This window comes from Theropithecus gelada, chromosome 10, assembly GCF_003255815.1.
Source record: "Theropithecus gelada isolate Dixy chromosome 10, Tgel_1.0, whole genome shotgun sequence".
NCBI classification, from domain to species: domain Eukaryota; kingdom Metazoa; phylum Chordata; class Mammalia; order Primates; family Cercopithecidae; genus Theropithecus; species Theropithecus gelada.
Genome location: NC_037678.1, coordinates 11,782,019 through 11,799,896, shown reverse-complemented (window position 1 = coordinate 11,799,896; position 17,878 = coordinate 11,782,019). Strand labels below are relative to the sequence as shown.

The following is a 17,878-nucleotide window of genomic DNA, read 5'->3' as shown; positions in this document are numbered from 1 at the left end:
TGCCAATCCCTCCGCAGCACCCGCATGGCACAGGGCTCTGGCCAGGGCAGGTCTGAGGCCAAGGAGCTGCCCATCCGCCAAGTCCCAGAGGGCCAGGACCAGCTGCAAAGCCGCCCAACCAGACGGTCAGCCTTGAGGCGGCGACTGCGCCTTCTCATTCTTGCTTGTCTGTCCCGCTGCTCTTAGGCCGGATGCACACACGGCAGCAACCTTCCCCTCGGCTGCAGGGGTCTGGTCTAAGCAAACCTTACCTGCTCGCCATGAGGCTGTCCAGCCAATCTGTTGACAGATCTTGTTAGTGCTGGACGCTCAGCCTCACAAGAGCGGGACTGGGACTGACAAGGACAGGGTTTCAGCTCCCAGACCCATGTGTCCTAGGGACCATCTCAGGAGGGCCCCTGTGTGCACGGCAAGGCAGGCTCTCCCTGCTCTGTCCATGGCCGGGGTGTTCACTTCTGAGGCTCGAATTCAGGAGACAACCCCTGAGGGAGCTTCACAGTCCTGCACGTGGCTCCTGTCCTCAAGTCACTTCTCATGTCCTGCGTTTACCCCAGGAGTAATGTCTAGTTTGCTAGACATTATGGGGTAATGTCTAGTTTTCTGTCCTGAGAGCAGCCCTCTCCCTCAATAAGATCCCGTTTTCCCTTCAAGCGTCGGCTGTCAGGCCTTACCCCACTGGAGACCCCTGTACTCCCCAGGCTGGGCTTGGAGTTCCTCCTCCCTCCTCCCAGAACGCCCCATCCTATCTTACAAGGTTACTTTTTGCATGAGTGAAATGATGGAGCCCATGCCCTCTGCAGTGGACCAAGAGCTCACTGAGGCCAGATCTGTGGCTTCTGTCTTCGTATCCTCAGCTCCTGGAGCCTGACCCTCAGTGGCTGCTGAATAAGCATCTGTTGAACTGAGTGAAATTCTATGGGCCTGAAAACGTCTTTAGTGTAGCTCAGCCCAGCTGCCAAGAGTATCTCAGTGTCCGTGTGGCCCCATCCAGCTGCACTTGGCCCCCAACCTCAGTGACCTAATGGTGACAGGGGCCGGGCCGGATCTGGTGGGGCTATGCCTGGGCCAGGGGCTTCCAACAGCCTCACAGGTTAGCCAGAAACATCTCTAGGTACCCGAGCCTGAGGATACTGATCACACCTTCCCCTAACATCAAGAGACTGTAGAATGAGGTCAGTTTTTGGTAATTTTAATTGTAAAAACCAAGACATTTATATAAATAAGACCGCTGTGTAAAATACGATTCACCCTTCTACTAAAACTTTTCTCCCACACTCAAAAAGAACATAGAAAACCCAGCAGAGAGCAGTACAAATCAGCATGCGGTCCCTGATGCGAAGTCGCGGGCAGGCCAGGGTTCCCTGCGGAAGCAGCCTCGTGGTGAGAGCACTCCTGCCCAGGTGTCCCACCAGAGGCTCGGTGACCCCTCGAGAAACTGCCAGGTAGCAGCTCCCACACAACAGCCCCTGGCTCTCAACTGCGCGGGTCGAGGAGGGGACGGGAAAGGCTGCTTGGTCCCTACCAAGGCTGGGGAGCTGGGTGGCTGCCAGCCCAGTGAGATGCAGTGGTCTGTTCAGCCTGGGGTCAAGTTGGGGGGAAGGGGTTTCTGCGGGGTCAGCACCTCCCCAGAGGACAAGGAGAGAAGCTGCCTGTGTCCCTTGAAAGAATCGTCTCCTTCTTGGGGCCATTTTGATATGGCCACCAACGACAAAGATGGCAGACACTTCCCGGGAGTACTGGGGATGGCAGGGCAGTGGGGCTCCCAGGATGCAAGGGGAAAGCAGCCCTCGAGAAAGGGGGGACTGGTGCGTTCCTGTGTGGAAAATCTCATCTCCCACCTCCTCTACCCTGTCACACCGCCCCACCGTGTTTCCCACACACACCAATGCCTGCTGCCCCGTCTACACCCTGAGACTCCGAGGGAGATGACTGAGAGCCTGGGGATGGAGATGTCAAGTTCACACACTGGGTGTGGCTCAGGAAACTGGTACACAAGGACAAACAGAAAAGATCCCAACTCTCCTTGGAGAAACCGGGACCCGCCTGGGACTGCTCCCCCCTACAGATGAGTGGCAGGAAAAGGCCCTGCAGGGGACGGGGCAGGGGACAGAGTGTCAGGAGCACTTCCAGACGCACACGGCCAGGGTGCCCCCGAAGTACAGATAGAGGAGGTTCTTCACCTCGTGGGTGATCTCAAACCCAAAGCCCTCGCCGATCACCACGTGCCAGGAGGAGCCGAACTTCTTGTCCATCGTCTCCTTGATCATCTTGGCGGCGCTCTGGAAGGAAGAGGGCGCTCATCAGGGGGCGCAGGGGAGGAGGGGGCAGGACTCAGGTCCTTCTCCAGGAAGGAGAAGGCTGGCACTGAGGTCTTGGCAAGAGAAAGACCTGCTGTCCTATTTCTGTTGTCCTCCTGCTTCAGAAAGGATTTCCACACAGGTCACCTCCTGCCAGGTCTATTACACAGGCACAGAAAACTAGACATCACCTCAGCAGTCAACAAGAAACTGGCTGAGGCGGGAAGGCAAGCATCAGGTCTGCAGACAGCCTGGGGCCACGTCCTGGCTGTGCACTTAGTGCGGGCTTCCCGGGCCAGTGCCACCTCCCTCAGATGTAACCCGGACAAGCAGGGCACCAGGCAGTCTCAGGACCAACTGAATGGACAGACTTGGCACCCTGCAGACTGTGAGGTACCTAATGCGTTCAGTGGGCTCCGGGGAGGTGCTGACTGCTCCCCTAGTCATGGCCACAGCCGACTTCTTCCTGTGCCTGCTCTTCCAAGATGTGCCCCCCATGTGAGGAGGTCTAGAGGGGCAGGGAACCCTGCTCAGCAGGGCAAGTCCAGGCGCAGGCGCCTGAGGTACACCAACAGTGCCTCCCACCATGCCAGGTGCCATGCTGGGCACTCTGTCCCCATTGTCTCAGTAAATACGTCCTCACGACTGGCCCAGTGAGGAGGCACCATCACCACCCTCCATTTAAGGACTAGGAAACTGCACTCAGAGTTGAGAAATGGCTTATTCAAGGGCACAGCTGGGAAGGGCTGAAGCCAGGACCTGAACCTGGGCCTGGCCGACCCAAAGCCTGGGCTCCCACTGGCCAGTGTCTTGCCTCCCCACCGGCTGCCATAACACTGACTTCTCGCTCTCCCCACCAGATTGATGAATGGCCTTCCTGCGTTGATGCCTGCTGGCCGTATCCCCAGCACCTAGAACAGCACCTGTTCAACACCTTTTTGAATGGATGAATGAATACATGAATGGATGCCTAGGCAGGCCTCTGTTCACCACTGAGATGGAACCACGGGGAAAGGTGCCCTATTCGGCAGCCCACCTGAGGCAGGGAACACGGGCAGAGGCGTCACGGAGACCCCTGTGGCTTTGCTCCTCTAGGGCTGGGTGTGACCGTCAGTGCCTGGAGTCAGCACCAGCCTCTCACTCACTGACTTTCCCCAGACTGAACGCTTCCAAGGAAGGCTCTGGCCTTATACTGGCAGTACTCTCTGGAGCTGACTGCAGGCAACAGGGGCCATTCTATTCACCCACAGGGGCCACCAAAGGCACGAGGGGCCGCCTGCACTGCTGGCAATACCTCGTTGTTGTTGGAGAATTTCTCACAGGCTGTGACACATAGTTCCATGGTCTCCACGCGCATCTCCTCTGGCATGTCCGAGTGCTAGAGACAGGGCAGGGGTGACAAACAAGAGACAGGCTTAGCCCGTGACCTGGCCTTCCTGGCTGGCCTCTCTGTCCCAAGCTTAAGGCATGGACAGCAGGTAGCCTCCCTGGCCCAGCCCTGGGCAGGTGACCCATCTCCTGACTGAGGGCCTGCAGCTGGGGCAAAGGTGTGGCATGGAGCTGGGCCATGTGGGCTCTCAAGCCCAGGCTCTCTGCAAGGGTGCAAAGCCAGCACCAGGCTCCAGCCAACAGACATGGGCAGAAGGCTGGCTGAGGGCAGAGGGAATGCTGGCTATGGAAGTGCATTCCAACGGAATCTCACTCCGGAGGCCTGCAGAAGCTGCTGGGCGCTCTCTGGGGCCCCTGGTTTTCCTCCGGCCTTTCCCTCTGCTCCTTCTTCAGTGATCTGCTGGATTTCCTTCTTCCTCCCAGATCCTGGAGGGCCCTGGGCCCCACCTCCACTCTCCCGTCTCCAGTGACTCCATCTCTGGGGTCTTGTGTGTTCCATGCGTCTCTGTGTCCTCTCTATGGGAGGGCTCCCACGCTTCCACCCCCAGCTCTAACCTCTTCTTTGGGCTCCTGACTACTCTGTCCAACTGGCCACTTGATAACCTCACTTAGATGTCTAAAAATAACTTGATTCCCACAAACCCATCTTCTTCCATCTTCCTTTTCCTGGTAATTGATACCATTTTTTTCTCCCAGTACTCAGGAAAAGACAGACTCTAGCAGCCACCCTGGACTCTCTTGTTCCCACACCCAGTCTCCAATTTGGCAGCAGGTCCTTCGGCCTCTGCACTCATGGAACACCCTGAACCCGACCGCATCTCACACTCTGCGCCGCGAGCCGCACCCAGCCACCCTCATCGCTCTGGGCCTCCGCAGTGGCCTCCTCGCTGGTCTCCTCACTTCTGGTCTGGCATCCCCAAATCCACTCTGCTCACAACAGCTGGAGTGAGCTTTTGAAAACCAAACAGATCTCATCACTCCCCTGCTTAAAACCCTCCGCTGCTCCCTCTTCAATTCAGGACAGAACCCATAGTTCTCACCACATTCCTCACTGTGGCTGGGCAGGCCTGTGGGGTCTGGCCCCACTGGTGGTTACGTCCCGCCACCCCTCTCAGCACTCCATTCCAGCGATGCTGGCCTTCTCTCTGTGCCTCCAAAATGCCAAGTTCATTCCTATCCCAGGCTTCCTGTGCCTCTGTTTCCCCGGCTTAGCATATTCTTTCCCAGGTCTTTGTGAGGTTTGCTCTCTGTCTTCAGGTCTCTGATCTGTGAAACCTCTCCAGAAGCTAACCTCGGCTCTCCAGCCCCTTCCACCTGCTTCATTTTTCATTATAGTACTTACTGCCTACAATCATGCTCTTTTTTTTTTTTTTTTGAGATGGAGTCTTGCTCTGTCGCCCAGGCTGGAGTACAGTGGCCGGATCTCAGCTCTTTGCAAGCTCCGCCTCCTGGGTTTATGCCATTCTCCTGCCTCAGCCTCCCAAGTAGCTTGGACTACAGGCGCCCACCACCTCGCCCGGCTAGTTTTTTGTATTTTTTAGTAGAGACGGGGTTTCACCGGGTTAGCCAGGATGGTCTCGATCTCCTGACCTCGTGATCCACCCGTCTCGGCCTCCCAAAGTGCTGGGATTAATCGTGCTCTTTAAACATGTCTTTCATGTGGGCCAGGCCTTCGCCTGTCTCATCCGCCATCCCCACAGCGCCTTGAACAGTGCCCGGCATATAGCAGGTGGCCTAATACTTGGTGAATGAATGAATGAATGAAACAATGAATCACTGTCAACTCCAAGATGTCTAGGTCTGAGCCAGCAGAGGCCTTCTTAACTTCCTCCCACTGCCATCCTGCAGGGGACAAGCTCCACCCACCTCTCTCCCGGCTGTGTGGGCCCCGTCAGCAGTCCTGCCTCCCTCCCCTGGGGCTTACCCTGACCAGCGGGAAGGTCTGCAGTCGCTTATAATCAGCCTCATCTTTCTTCCCTTCTGTTTCTCCCATGATCCTTCCACTGTGACCGCTGGAGGAGAGAGTGGGGCTCTCAGGAGGTGCTGGGACTGGCAATTAAGACACACCCAGGAGATTCAGGAAGCAGGCCCTGCCAACTTGGTGGGAGCAGAAAAATGTCTTTCCCCGGGGGGTGCTGTAGAAAACAGGAAAAACCAGAAGAAAAGAGTTGGCTTCAAAACCATACATCACAAATTAGAAATGTCTCAGTAACAATCTGACACCTCCCCATCTTAACTCCTCCGCACCCTTTTCCAAATGGCCAGCAAGTCTGCAGACGGGAGGATGAGTCAACACGAGATGCTGGGACCTGGTTAAGAACACACTGGTATGATGCTGCAAGCCCACACTGTCGTTATGAAGACAAATACTGACTGTGGGCCAGGCTTGCGGGATGGAGCCTTGAGCTGGCAGTGAGCAAATGTAGCTTCCCCACGTACCCACTACATACATGAGCTTTCCTTCTCACTACATACACGGACCTTCCTTCTCACTACACACACGAGCCTTCCTTCTCACTACACACACGAGCCTTCCTTCTCGCTACAGACACGGGCCTTCCCTCCCGCTACAGACACGGGCCTTCCCTCCCGCTTCAGACACGGGCCTTCCCTCCCGCTTCAGACACGGGCCTTCCCTCCCGCTACAGACACGGGCCTTCCCTCCTGCTTCAGACACGGGCCTTCCCTCCTGCTTCAGACACGGGCCTTCCCTCCCGCTACAGATACGGGCGTTTCTTCCCAGAAGCTGTGCTTAGGAAGGGAAATGTTCAGGTCACCACTGACAGTCTGGGCTTACTGGCAAGCGAGGGGGCCACTCTGCAGCCCTGATCTTCAGGGGAATGGGCACGGTGCTGCTTTGTGCCCTCCCTGGCACACCAGGCTCCCTGGTTGTTCTTTCCTACTCCTTCTTGGACCACTGGGTCCTGTCCTGCTGGCCCAGCAGCTGGGAGGCTTGGGCGCTGCTGCTGGTTCAATCACTCACCAGCAGTATGGCCCTGGGCCCCAGACTCCTCACCATTAACGCCGGGACAGTCACATCCATCTCATGAGGCCGTTATGAGAATTCAGTGAAACAGTGCCTGTAAGGCTGAGACAGTGCCAAGCACAGGGCAGGCACTCAGTACACGGCTGTTCCCTAACCGACGGGGCTTCTAAAGAGACGGGCCTGGACCCGAGATGACTGGGAGCACTGCTGGCAATCCAGGCATTTCTCTTTCATCTTCGACCCAATTTATCTCATAATTCAAAGGTTTTTTTTAATCTCAGAAGTACTGACATAAGTGAATACAAATCACCAGGTTGTTAAGCCCTTTTTAATGATTTATATTAGACAAATACAGCAAAATAATGTCATTCCAGCATTTCTCACATTTCCAAACAAATTTACTTTCACTGCACGGTCATGGAACCCAAAGGTGCCGAGCACAGTAACTAACAGGCAGGTAATGACACATGATGGCTGTCAGTGTCCTGCCTGTCGGTGTTCCACATGCATTTACACACCTTGTCATCGCAACAACCCCAGGAGTTAGGTCCTGTAGGGACAGAGGCATGAAGCTGGTCAGTCGCTGGCCTGTCACTTAGCTCGTTAGCGACAGAGCCAGGGTGTGAATCCAGGCCCGGCTCTCAGTGTGGGCACTCTGAACCCCTTATTCATCCATTTCCTCATGGGCACACAGGAGGCACTCACAAGCATACATCAACTGTCCACTGGGACAGCTCCTATCTTCCTAGAAGGGAGACAAATCAAGTATTTGCTCTTCCCTTTTGCTGTCTCTTTTTCTTTCTTTTTTTTTTGAGACGGAGTCTCGCTCTGTTACCCAGGCTGGAATGCAGTGGCACGATCTCAGCTCACTGCAAGCTCCACCTCCTGGGTTCACACCATTCTCCTGCCTCAGCCTCCCGAGTAGCTGGGACTACAAGTGCCTGCCACCAAACCTGGCTAACTTTTTTTTTGTATTTTTAGTAGAGATGGGATTTCACCATGTTAGCGAGGATGGTCTCGATCTCCTGACCTCGTGATCTGCCCACCTTGGCCTTCCAAAGTGCTGGGATTATAGGCGTTAGCCACCGCGTCTGGCCTGCTGTCTTTTTCTAATGTTAACTTGACCCTGGTTTGGCCAAGCCTTGAGCTTTCTGGGCACTCTTTCTGGGCTGTGCTCTCGACCTGATCCCCGCTCCAATGCCTCGGTGCCACTCCATTTGGTCAGCTCCCTCTTGTGAGGCTGGAAGCCTGGCACGGACCCCACCATCCCATGACATTGGTATTTTCTGATTTCCCAGTGGACAGATGGCTCCACTTGTCTCATCAATTCTGGACATTTGTACCACTCAGATGTTAGCAGGTTTTGTTTGTCTCTCTCTATAAGCTGGCGAATTACCAAGCACAATTTCATTGTACTTTCTGGTCAGGTTTCTTATTTCACAAAATTCAGGGAATCGTTTTGTTTTTGCTCATGAATGTGAAGGCCTATTTCCAATTCCAGGCTGTCCTCCTAGCCTTCTTGCTTCCTCCTCTACCTCTGTCCAGGTGTGACAGAGGTGGTGGCTACACTGATGATAGAAGGAAAAGGTAAACACAGTTTGTTTACCTCTGAGAATTTCGAGGGGGAACAACCGAAAATGTGGAAGCAGCTTCTTAGGCATCTTCCACTGAAATGTTTCCATTTGATTCAATTCATCCTCGAGGCTAAAGAGTGCGGGCATCTAGGAGCCAGGAGGGAATTAGGAGCCAGTTGTGGACATGCCGCCCTCCAGGAGGTCAGGGTCTGTGACAGCTGCTCTAACATGCAGAATCCTGCTGAGATGTCCTGTGGCTTCAGAGGTATTACCAAGGCCCATTTCTCAGGAACAACAGGGAAAACCAGTGGGAGAGTGACCTGTGCAGCATCTTGCAGAGCAAAGAACTGTGTGGGCCGCAAGCCAGAGTGCGCAGGCATGGACACCAGCTCTGCCAAAGATGTGCATTCTGCTCACTTCCTTTCTCTGCAGCCTTTGGTGAGTAATTTCACCTAAGCCTTGGTTTCCTTCTCTATGAAACGGGATACTAAATCCTGTCTCTGCATTCTCAGGAAGCTGTTGCAAGCCCCAAGTATGTGCATGTGAGCGATTTGAAATGTTAAAGCTCTCTGCACTATTATCACACTGCTCTCTGCTACCACCATTAATTAGCCAGGACTTGGTCACCGTGATTCAGCCAACTCTACTAAGGACCATGACTACAAAGAGCTTTTTCTAACCACTACACATACTTCTGGGGACCTAAAAGGGATGAGACAGAATAAAAAGGAATCATTACAGATGATGTGTTTCCAAATACAGAAAGGCAGGAGAATTTTTTATGACACTGTATCATTATAGTACAGCTAGAGTCATTCAGCCACAATCCTAAAACTCTGCTCAAAGAAAGCTGCCAAAAATAGCAGAACTAGAAGTTCTAATAACCTTATCAATCTCCCATGCAGAGGAGCATGTGCCTGAATGCTTTGGGCCAGAAAGAGTCGTGTCAGGTCTAAAACAGCCTTTTAATAATGTAATTGTGGCTGGGTGCGGTGGTTCATGCCTGTAATCCCAGCACTTTGGAAGGCCGAGAAGGGTGGATCACTTGAGGTCAGAAGTTCAAGACCAGCCTGGCCAACAGGGTGAAACTCTGTCTCCACTAAAAATACAAAAATTAGCCAGGCATGGTGGCACATGCCTGTAATTCCAGCTACTGCAGAGGCAGAGGCAGAGGCAGGAGAATGGCTTGAACCCAGGAGGCAGGGGTTTTGGTGAGCTGAGATCATACCACCGTTGCACTCCAGCCTGGGCAAAGAAGCGAGACTCGGTCTCAAAAAAAAAAAAAAAAGTAATTGGGCCCACTGCCAGGGTACTTGAATCTGCCGGGTACAGAAGCTCAACCCCAGCCCATCTGGCCCACAGTGGTACAAAGCCAGGGGCAGCCCTATTCTCGCTCTCGCTGCCCGTGCTCTCCTCCTCACTCAAGGGCCATCTGTGGGCTTTACATATCCTTGCCCTGTTTGATGTGAGGCTCTTCCTAGGCAACAGGAGGCACAGACAAGGGCCCTTTATCTCATCGCCTGGTCAAGGCCAGTGTTCCTGGTCTTGCTATCCCTTGTTCTTTTGTGGCACTGACCTCAGTCACTATTCATTACTCTGTGTCTGAAGTGTCTGGGAAGAATCCTAAAGAGGGTTAGGGTATGTGGGAGGGATCGGGAAAAATGAATGTGTTCTGGGAAATAAGGCCCAAAGTATCTGCCAGCCCCATGGGAGGGGGACAGCCACTCAATGTCTGGAACATCCTCGGCCCTTAGATCACGCTCGCCTCCCTGTACCACTCACCATGCACCTGAGATTGCAGGACACACCTGGAGCATGTCATGGTGGTTCTGAGTACAGACTCCACCATCAGATCTGAATTCACATCTTGGTTCTGTTTCAGACAAGGGCTAACCTCCCTAAGCCTCAGTTTTTTCTTTTCTTTTCTTTTTTTTTTTTTTTTTGAGACAGGGTTTCACTCTTGTTGCCCAGGCTGGAGTGCAATGGTGCGATCTCGGCTCACTGCAACCTCTGCCTCCCAGGATCAAGCAATTCTCCTGAATCAGCCTCCCAACTAGCTGGGATTACAAGTGCCCGCCACCACGCCCAGTTAATTTTGTATTTTTAGTAGAAACAGGGTTTCACCATGTTGGCCAGTCTGGTCTTGAACTCCTGACTTCAGGTGATCCACCCGCCTTGGCCTCCTAAAGTGCTAGGATTGCAGGTGTGGGCCACCGTGCCCAGCAGCCTCAGTTTTCTCATCTGGAAATTGGGGCTAAGGACTAAGCTCCTGTCACTGGTGCAGTAGGAAGGATACTGCAATATCCTTCTACGTAGACCAGCCTGCTGCACATCTAAATGTGCAGCCAAACAAACCACTATTTCCCAAGTTCCTACTACGTGTGAACCACTGTGCTAGTACTGAAGGAGGAAAGAGTCACAAGGAAATTCTGTGAAACCTGCTGGGGCCGGGGTGGTAGTGGTGTGGCTATGGTGTGCCTTCACATCCACCATCTCATTTCATCCTCGTAACACCTGTGAGGGAAGGATCCAGCTCCCCATTCTCAGACAAACCGCTGGAGCTCAGAGGGGTTTTATGGGCAGCCTGAGGGTGCACAGCCAGCAATGGCAGAGCCAGGATTGGAACCCCAATCCATTCTTATGACTCTACCTTCTGTGCTTTCTCCTTTGGCACAAGCAAGTAGGAGACAAGCCAGTAACACAGATGACTTCGATTCTCAGCATCCACTCATCCAGCCTCTGTCCAGGCCTGCCTCTTGCTTCCTGCCACACTGGGGACACAGGCAGGCACTCCAGTCTCCCTTGGCCTTCTGGCAAACAAATGACCAAAGCTGGCCGGGGAGGAAAAAGGATCCTAAAGACTTGGGCATTGGTCCAAGATGCCTGTAGTGAGGTCAGGAAATGATGCAGAAGCCAGGCTTTCAGACCAGTTTAAAGTGGGGGCAGACACAGTGCTGCCATTTTAAAATTCTGCTGCGAAAGGGCCTTAGAAGACACATCATCTACTACAAAAGAGGAAAATCTGGCAGAATAAAGATCAGCCCTCCTTAAGAAGTCAAACACACGAAGTTGTTGTTTTCATGTGGTCCTTAATTTTTCTCATTTCGCTGAAGTCCAGTGAAAGCTTAATGTGCCTGGGACTGAGGGAGGAATGGAGGGAAGGAGAGGAGGGAGGGAGAGGAGAGAGGCCTGTTGTCTGAATCTGCAATTCTCTACATTTCCTCATGTCCGACACCATGTGATAAGTGACATTGACTCACACAGGCACCCTCAAGGACTTAACCAGACTTGGATGAAATCCCAGACAGTTTTGTCAAGATACAAAGTATAAGGAAACTCACAACCATCACAGCTATTAGCTCCCAGAGAACAGCTGCTCACCACACACAGCAGGGCAGGCTCCCGCCCCCCTCTCTCCCACTCAAGAGAACAGATTTGAATCTAAGGGAGTAAGAGTGACATTATCACAGAAATAAATTGGACTTAGCATGGATTTATTTTTTAGAAGCTCATTCACAATTGCTAATTACCAGTGACATCTCACAACCGATCACGACTTAACCGTGCCTGTGAGTCCAGATTCCCTGGGGCTGAGGAACTTGATTTGGCTCTAGATGCCCTAGAGCACAAAGGCCAGTGTCTGGCACACCGCAGAGGCCCAGAAATTATCCAAATTGTAATTAACTTATATTTCATTTGCCCCCTGGGAGGGGAGAGGACCTATCACATCCATTCAAGACATTTATTGAACACTGATCCTGAGCCAGGCGCCAGAATGGGCGATCTACATACGGGATGTCCCTCCCCCAGTCACTCTGTCAGACAGGCACTACTAGCCCTACGTTACTGGTATATCCACACAGACTGAAAAAAAGAGAGTTTCCACTCAGTTAATAAACAAAGGGGCTAGGATTTGATCCCAGATATATATGACTTCAACGATTATGCTTTTGCTTTTCTTTTCAAGACAGGGTCTCATTCTGTCGCCCAGGTTGGAGTGCAGTGGCATGATCACAGCTTACCGCAGCCTCAACTTCCCAGGCTCAGGTGATCCTTCTGAGTAGCTCATGCTACCACACTCAGTGGTGGCACTCTACAGGCTTGTGCCACTATCCTCGGCTAAGTTTTGTATTTTTTTGAGAGATGGGGTTTTGCCATGTTGCCCAGGCTGGTCTCAAACTCCTGAGCTCAAGCAATTCACCCACCTCGGCCTCCCCAAGTGCTGGGATTATAGGCATGAGCCACCATGCCTGGTCTGATTATGCTTTTTCAACTACTCGACTATAAGCAACAGCCAGTCCCTGCCTTTAAGGAGCTTACAATCTAATATGGAGACTAACAGGCACACACAAGGAACTAACTATGGTTCCTGGCAGAAAGTAGTGCCACAAGACGGGCATACTTGTGGTGGTGAGGAGGGTGAGATAAGAAAGCAAAAGCAGCTTGCTAGTAGGGGCAGCATTTGAGTCAGGACTGGAAAGGTTAGGAAGACTTGTAACAGGTAGACGAGGTGAGGAAGACCTTCCAGGCGGATGTACACAGCAGTGCCAAGGCAGAAAGTACAAAGCATCTTCTGGGAAAGTCTAACAGTCCAATTCAGTTAGAAGATAGAATTTGGCAAAGAAGGGAGAAATAAATCTGGGAGAAAAGGCTGGGGTTGGGCTGTGGAAGTGTAGATGGGTCCTGAAACCCATGCTTAAATATTTTTGTAGACATGGGGGTCTCTATGTTGCCCAGGCTGGTCTTGAACTCCTGAACTCAAGAGAGCCTCCCACTTCAGCCTCTCAAAAGTGCTGGGATTACAAGTATGAGCCACCATGCCTGGCAAGAAGTGTGGATCTTTTTCATAATGAATGGGAAGCTCTTTGGAGGTTTCTGGGTGGCTGGTGACGTGGGTGGGCTGGGTTGACAGGAGCAGAGACTGGAGGTAGGAGCAGTCGCTAGGAAGCTGCGGTAATTAGTACCAGGGGTACTAATGTCACAGGCATGAAAGACTTGAAGGAGAGTGGTGGCTTCAGGAATGGAGATGATGTGAGCTCCGCATGGAGGCAGAATCAAAACAACCTGACAACTGCCCGAGTGGAATGGGCATGGCGGAGTGAGGAATGACGCCCAGGATGATGGTGATGCCACTGACGGGGAGAGGGGAAACCAGGGGGCACAGCTGGGTAGAGAAGCAGGTCAGTTTCATTTCAGAGCTGCCAAGTTTAAGTTGCTGGTAAGATATGCAAATGGAAGTATCTAGTCAGGAGAAAGAAATCACCAAGTCATGGGCTATCGGGGCAGAAGGGAAGCCATCAAGTCCAACTATGGCATCAACACAGTCATGCATTGCTTAACGACAGGGGCATGTTCTGGGAAATTCATCGTTAGGTGATTTTGTTGTGTGAATATCATAGAGTGTACTTACACAAACCTAGATGACGTAGCCTACTACAGACCTAGGCTATATGGTACAGCCTATTTCTCCTAGGCTACAAACTTGTGTAGCATGTTACGGTGCTAAATACTGTAGGCAACCGTAATGCAATGGTGTTTGTGTATCTAAACATAGAAAAGGTACAGTTGGCTGGGCGTGGTGGCTCACACTTGTAATCCCAGCACTCTGGGAGGCTTAGGTAGGTGGATCACTTGAGATCAGGAGTTTGAGACCAGCCTGGCCAACATGGCGAAACTCTGTCTCTTCTAAAAATACAATAATTAGCCGGTGTCATGGCGTGCACCTGTAATCCCAGCTACTTAGGAGGGTGAAGCAGAAGAATCTCTTGAACCTGGGAGGTGGAGGTTGCAGGGAGCAGAGATCATATCACTGCACTCCAGCCTGGGTGGCAGAGTGAGTCTCCACCTCAAAAAAAAAAAAAAAAAAAAAAAGTACAGTAAAAATATGGTATAAAAGATAAAAAATCATACGCCTATAAAGGTCACTTCCCACGAATGAAGCACGCAGGACAGAAAGTTGCTCTGGAAAAATCAGTGAATGAGTGGTGAGAGAAAGTGAAGGCCCAGTACTACTATAACTTTATTTTATTTTATTTTTATTTTATTTTATTTTATGTTTTGAGACTAAATCTCGCTCTTGTTGCCCAGGCTGGAGTGCAATGGTGCGATCTCGGCTCACTGCAACCTCCGCCTCCCGGGTTCAAGTGATTCTCCTGCCTCAGTCTCCTGAGTAGCTGGGATTATAGGCGCCTGCCACCACACCCAGTTAATTTCTGTATTTTTAGTGGAGATGGGGTTTCTCCATGTTGATCAGGCTAGTCTCGAACTCCTGACCTCAGGTGATCTGCCCGCCTTGGCCTCTCAAAGTGCTGGGATTACAGGTGTGAGCCACTGCACTGGGCCTATTTATTTTTATTTTTTATTTATTTTTATTTTTTGAGATGGAGTCTTGCTTTGTTGCCCAGGCTGGAGTGCAGTGGCCGGATCTCAGCTCACTGCAAGCTCCGCCTCCCGGGTTCATGCCATTCTCCTGCCTCAGCCTCCCGAGTAGCTGGGACTACAGGCGCCCGCCACCTCGCCCGGCTAGTTTTTTGTATTTTTTAGTAGAGACGGGGTTTCACCGGGTTAGCCAGGATGGTCTCGATCACCTGACCTCGTGATCCACCCGTCTCAGCCTCCCAAAGTGCTGGGATTACAGGCTTGAGCCATGGCGCCCGGCCTATTTTTATTTTTTGGATGGAGTCTTGCTCTGTTGCCCAGTCTGGAGTGCAGTGGCAGGATCTCAGCTCAATGCAACATCTACCACCCAGGTTCAAATGATTCTCCTGCCTCAGTCTCCTGAGTAGCTGGGATTACAGGTGTCCGCCACCATGCCTGGCTAATTTTTAGGTTTTTTTTTTTGTTTTTTTTTTTGAGTACAGACAGGGTTTCACCTTGTTGGGCAGGCTGGTCTCGAACGCCTGACCTCAAGTGATCCCTCCACCTTGGCCTCCCAAAGTGCTGGGATTACAGGCGTGAGCAACCATGTCTGGCCACTACTGTAACTTTATAAACACCGTACACTTAGGCTGCACTAAATTTATTGAAAATATTTTTCTTTCTTCCACAATAAGTTAACCTTAGCTTATTGTAACTTTTTTTTTTTTTTTGAGACGGAGTCTCGCTCTGTCGCCCAGGCTGGAGTGCAGTGGCCAGATCTCAGCTCACTGCAAGCTCCGCCTCCCGGGTTCCCGCTATTCTCCTGCCTCAGCCTCCCGTGTAGCTGGGACCACAGGCGCCGCCACCTCGCCCGGCTAATTTTTTGTGTTTTTAGTAGAGACGGGGTTTCGCCGTGTTAGCCAGGATGGTCTCGATCTCCTGACCTTGTGATCCGCCCGTCTCGGCCTCCCAAAGTGCTGGGATTACAGGCTTGAGCCACCGCGACCGGCCTATTGTAACTTTTTTACTTTGTAAATGTTTTGATTTTGTTAACTTTTTGACTCTTTTGTAATAACGCTTAGCTTAAAAAGCAAACACATTGTGCAGCTATACAAAAATATTTTCTTTATATCTTTATTGTACAAGCTTTTTTCTATTTAATTTAAAAATATAAATATATATATATATATATTTTTTTTTTTGAGACAAAGTTTCTCTCTTGTTGCCCAGGCTTGAGTGCAATGGTGCTATTTACACGCACAGCAACCTCCACCTCCCAGGTTCAAGCGACTCTTCTGCCTCAGCCTCCCAAGTAGCTGGGATTACAGGCGCCTGCTACCACATCTGGCTAATTTTTTTGTATTTTTAGTAGAGACGGGGTTTCACCATGTTGGCCAGGCTGGTCTCAAACTCCTGATCTGCCTGTGTCGGCCTCCTGAAGTGCTGGGATTATAGGCGTGAGCCACTGCGCCTGGCCTTTTTTTTTTTTTTTTTTTTAACATTTTAAACTTTTTTGTTAAAACTCAGACACAGATACATTAGCCTAAGCCTACACAGGGTCAGGATCCTCAGTGTCACTATCTTCCACTACCACATCTTGTCCTGCTGGACTGTCTTCAGGGCAATAACACGCATGGAGCTGCCATCTCCTATGATAATAAAGACTTCCTGAATACCTCCTGAAGGACCTATCTAAGACTGTTTACAGTTAAATTTTATTTTTTATAAGTAGGAGGCATGTACACTGTAAAATAACAATAAAAAGTGTAGGATAGTAAACACATAAACCAGTAACAGTCATTTATTACCATTATCAAGTATTACGTCCTGTACACAATTGTATGTGTTATATTTTATATGACTGGCAGCACTGTAGGTTTGCTTACACCAGCATCACCACATACGTGAGTCATGCATTTTGCTTTGACATTACGATGGCTATGTAACTAGGTGACAGAAATTTTTCAGCTCCATTATAACCCTAGGGCACCACCGTGGTATCTGCGGTCCATCTTGACCAAAACGTTGTTATATGGTACATGACTGTATTTCAATCTCCATCTGTCCCACTCCCCACCCCCTAAGTAACTCTAACCATGGAAGGCCAGGAGGAAGATCAGAGAGGGCCAGCCGGAGAAATGACAGTTCATGCCGATCGCGTTGATAACATTTCCCAGAGAGGGAAAATGTGGTGAAGAGACAAAGGAAGGAAACTAACAAATATTGAATATATACTGGGCTGGACTCTGTACTTCATATTAGCCTCAGAATTCCCAAAGGAGATGCACCGTCGTCTACTGATTTTACATATGCACAGATTAAGAGCGCAGGTAGGGTAGGTCTTGAGACTGGGAATCCAAATTAGGTTTGCCAAGTTATTTTCACAACACACGATACCTCCCACTGGGGAGCACATCCTCTAGGAAGCCTAAAGTTGGGTCAAAGAACAACGACATCCCAGAACGTCAGAGTGGAAGAGGCCTTAGAGATCACTCAACCCAACTTCTCGTTTACAGATGGGGAAACTGAGGCCCAAAGAGGGGAAATGACCAGCCCGGAATCCCAGTACATCGTCGCCAACTCTCCAAGCCAAGAGCGGTCTGACCGAGGTGATGGCGGCCCCGCGGGAGAGGGGATTACTCCGCGAAAGGTCGGGGGATCAAGGTGCTGGGGGAAGTTGGCTAAAGGAGGACGCGGGAGCACGAAGCTGGACAGGCCTCGGGTGGGTGGGGAAGAGCAGCCGGCAGAGTCGCCATGGCAAACCTGTCACGACAGAGCTCGCAGGTCCCGAAGTGGGGGTGAGGGTGAGAAGACCTGGGGCTGGGGAACAGCAGGCAGGAGACTGAGGTGAGGCCTCGGCGGCGGGCGAGGCCTCTTCCGCCCTGCGTTGCCTCCCGCCCTCCCTCCGGGCGGGCCCTCCCCGCCTGGCTGCCCGCCGCGCCCCGGGGCCTCACCTGCTCCCGCGGGGGCCGGAGCCAGGGCCGCAGCCAGCGCACCCCCGCCGGGGTTGTCAAGGAGCGGAACAAGAGTGTCTTAGCAACCAGCAAGGAAGTCCTGCCCCCTCACCGGACGTTGACGGGAATTTCACTTATTATTGGTGAATAAAAGTATCAATCAGTGTGAAAGGGCCTTACAAGTCAGGCGTTTGCACGGAAAGGCCAGGGAGGCGGGACTTCACTTATAGTTGTCTTAAGCGTGCCCAAGGAGCAGGGGGCACATTGAAGTTCTTTTTCTAGGGAAACAAACTTCGAAAAGCGGTACTGCCTTGGGAGTTT

At 51.6% G+C, this 17,878-nt stretch overlaps 1 protein-coding gene across 2 annotated transcripts; it reads right to left on the bottom strand.

Annotated features, from left to right (window-relative positions):
- Positions 1-1,173: 1,173 nt before the first annotated feature.
- DNAL4 (dynein axonemal light chain 4) lies at positions 1,174-17,663 on the bottom strand. 2 transcript variants are annotated; one of them, XM_025398179.1, is made up of 5 exons: positions 17,558-17,659; positions 5,611-5,821; positions 3,592-3,675; positions 2,181-2,279; positions 1,174-1,843 (listed from the first exon to the last, which is right to left on the bottom strand). In XM_025398179.1, the coding sequence occupies exons 2-5, from the start codon at positions 5,677-5,679 to the stop codon at positions 1,574-1,576; spliced, it is 522 nt and encodes a 173-aa protein (XP_025253964.1). In that variant the 5' UTR covers positions 5,680-5,821; positions 17,558-17,659; the 3' UTR covers positions 1,174-1,573. The 2 variants fall into 2 exon arrangements, with proteins under 2 accessions (XP_025253964.1, XP_025253965.1); XM_025398180.1 differs by having other exon boundaries at positions 1,174-2,279; positions 17,558-17,663.
- Positions 17,664-17,878: the final 215 nt, after the last annotated feature.

What these genes read in the sequence shown, in the direction of transcription:
- DNAL4 (XM_025398179.1), bottom strand. Translation starts at nt 5,679, where the DNA reads ATGGGAGAAACAGAAGGGAAGAAAGATGAGGCTGATTATAAGCGACTG. An exon ending in AGACCTTCCCGCTGGTCAGG is followed by an intron (nt 3,676 to 5,610) that starts GTAAGCCCCAGG and finishes CCCTGTCTCTAG; the next exon opens with CACTCGGACATGCCAGAGGA. An exon ending in GGTTTGAGATCACCCACGAG is followed by an intron (nt 1,844 to 2,180) that starts GTGAAGAACCTC and finishes GTGACAGGGTAG; the next exon opens with AGGAGGTGGGAGATGAGATT.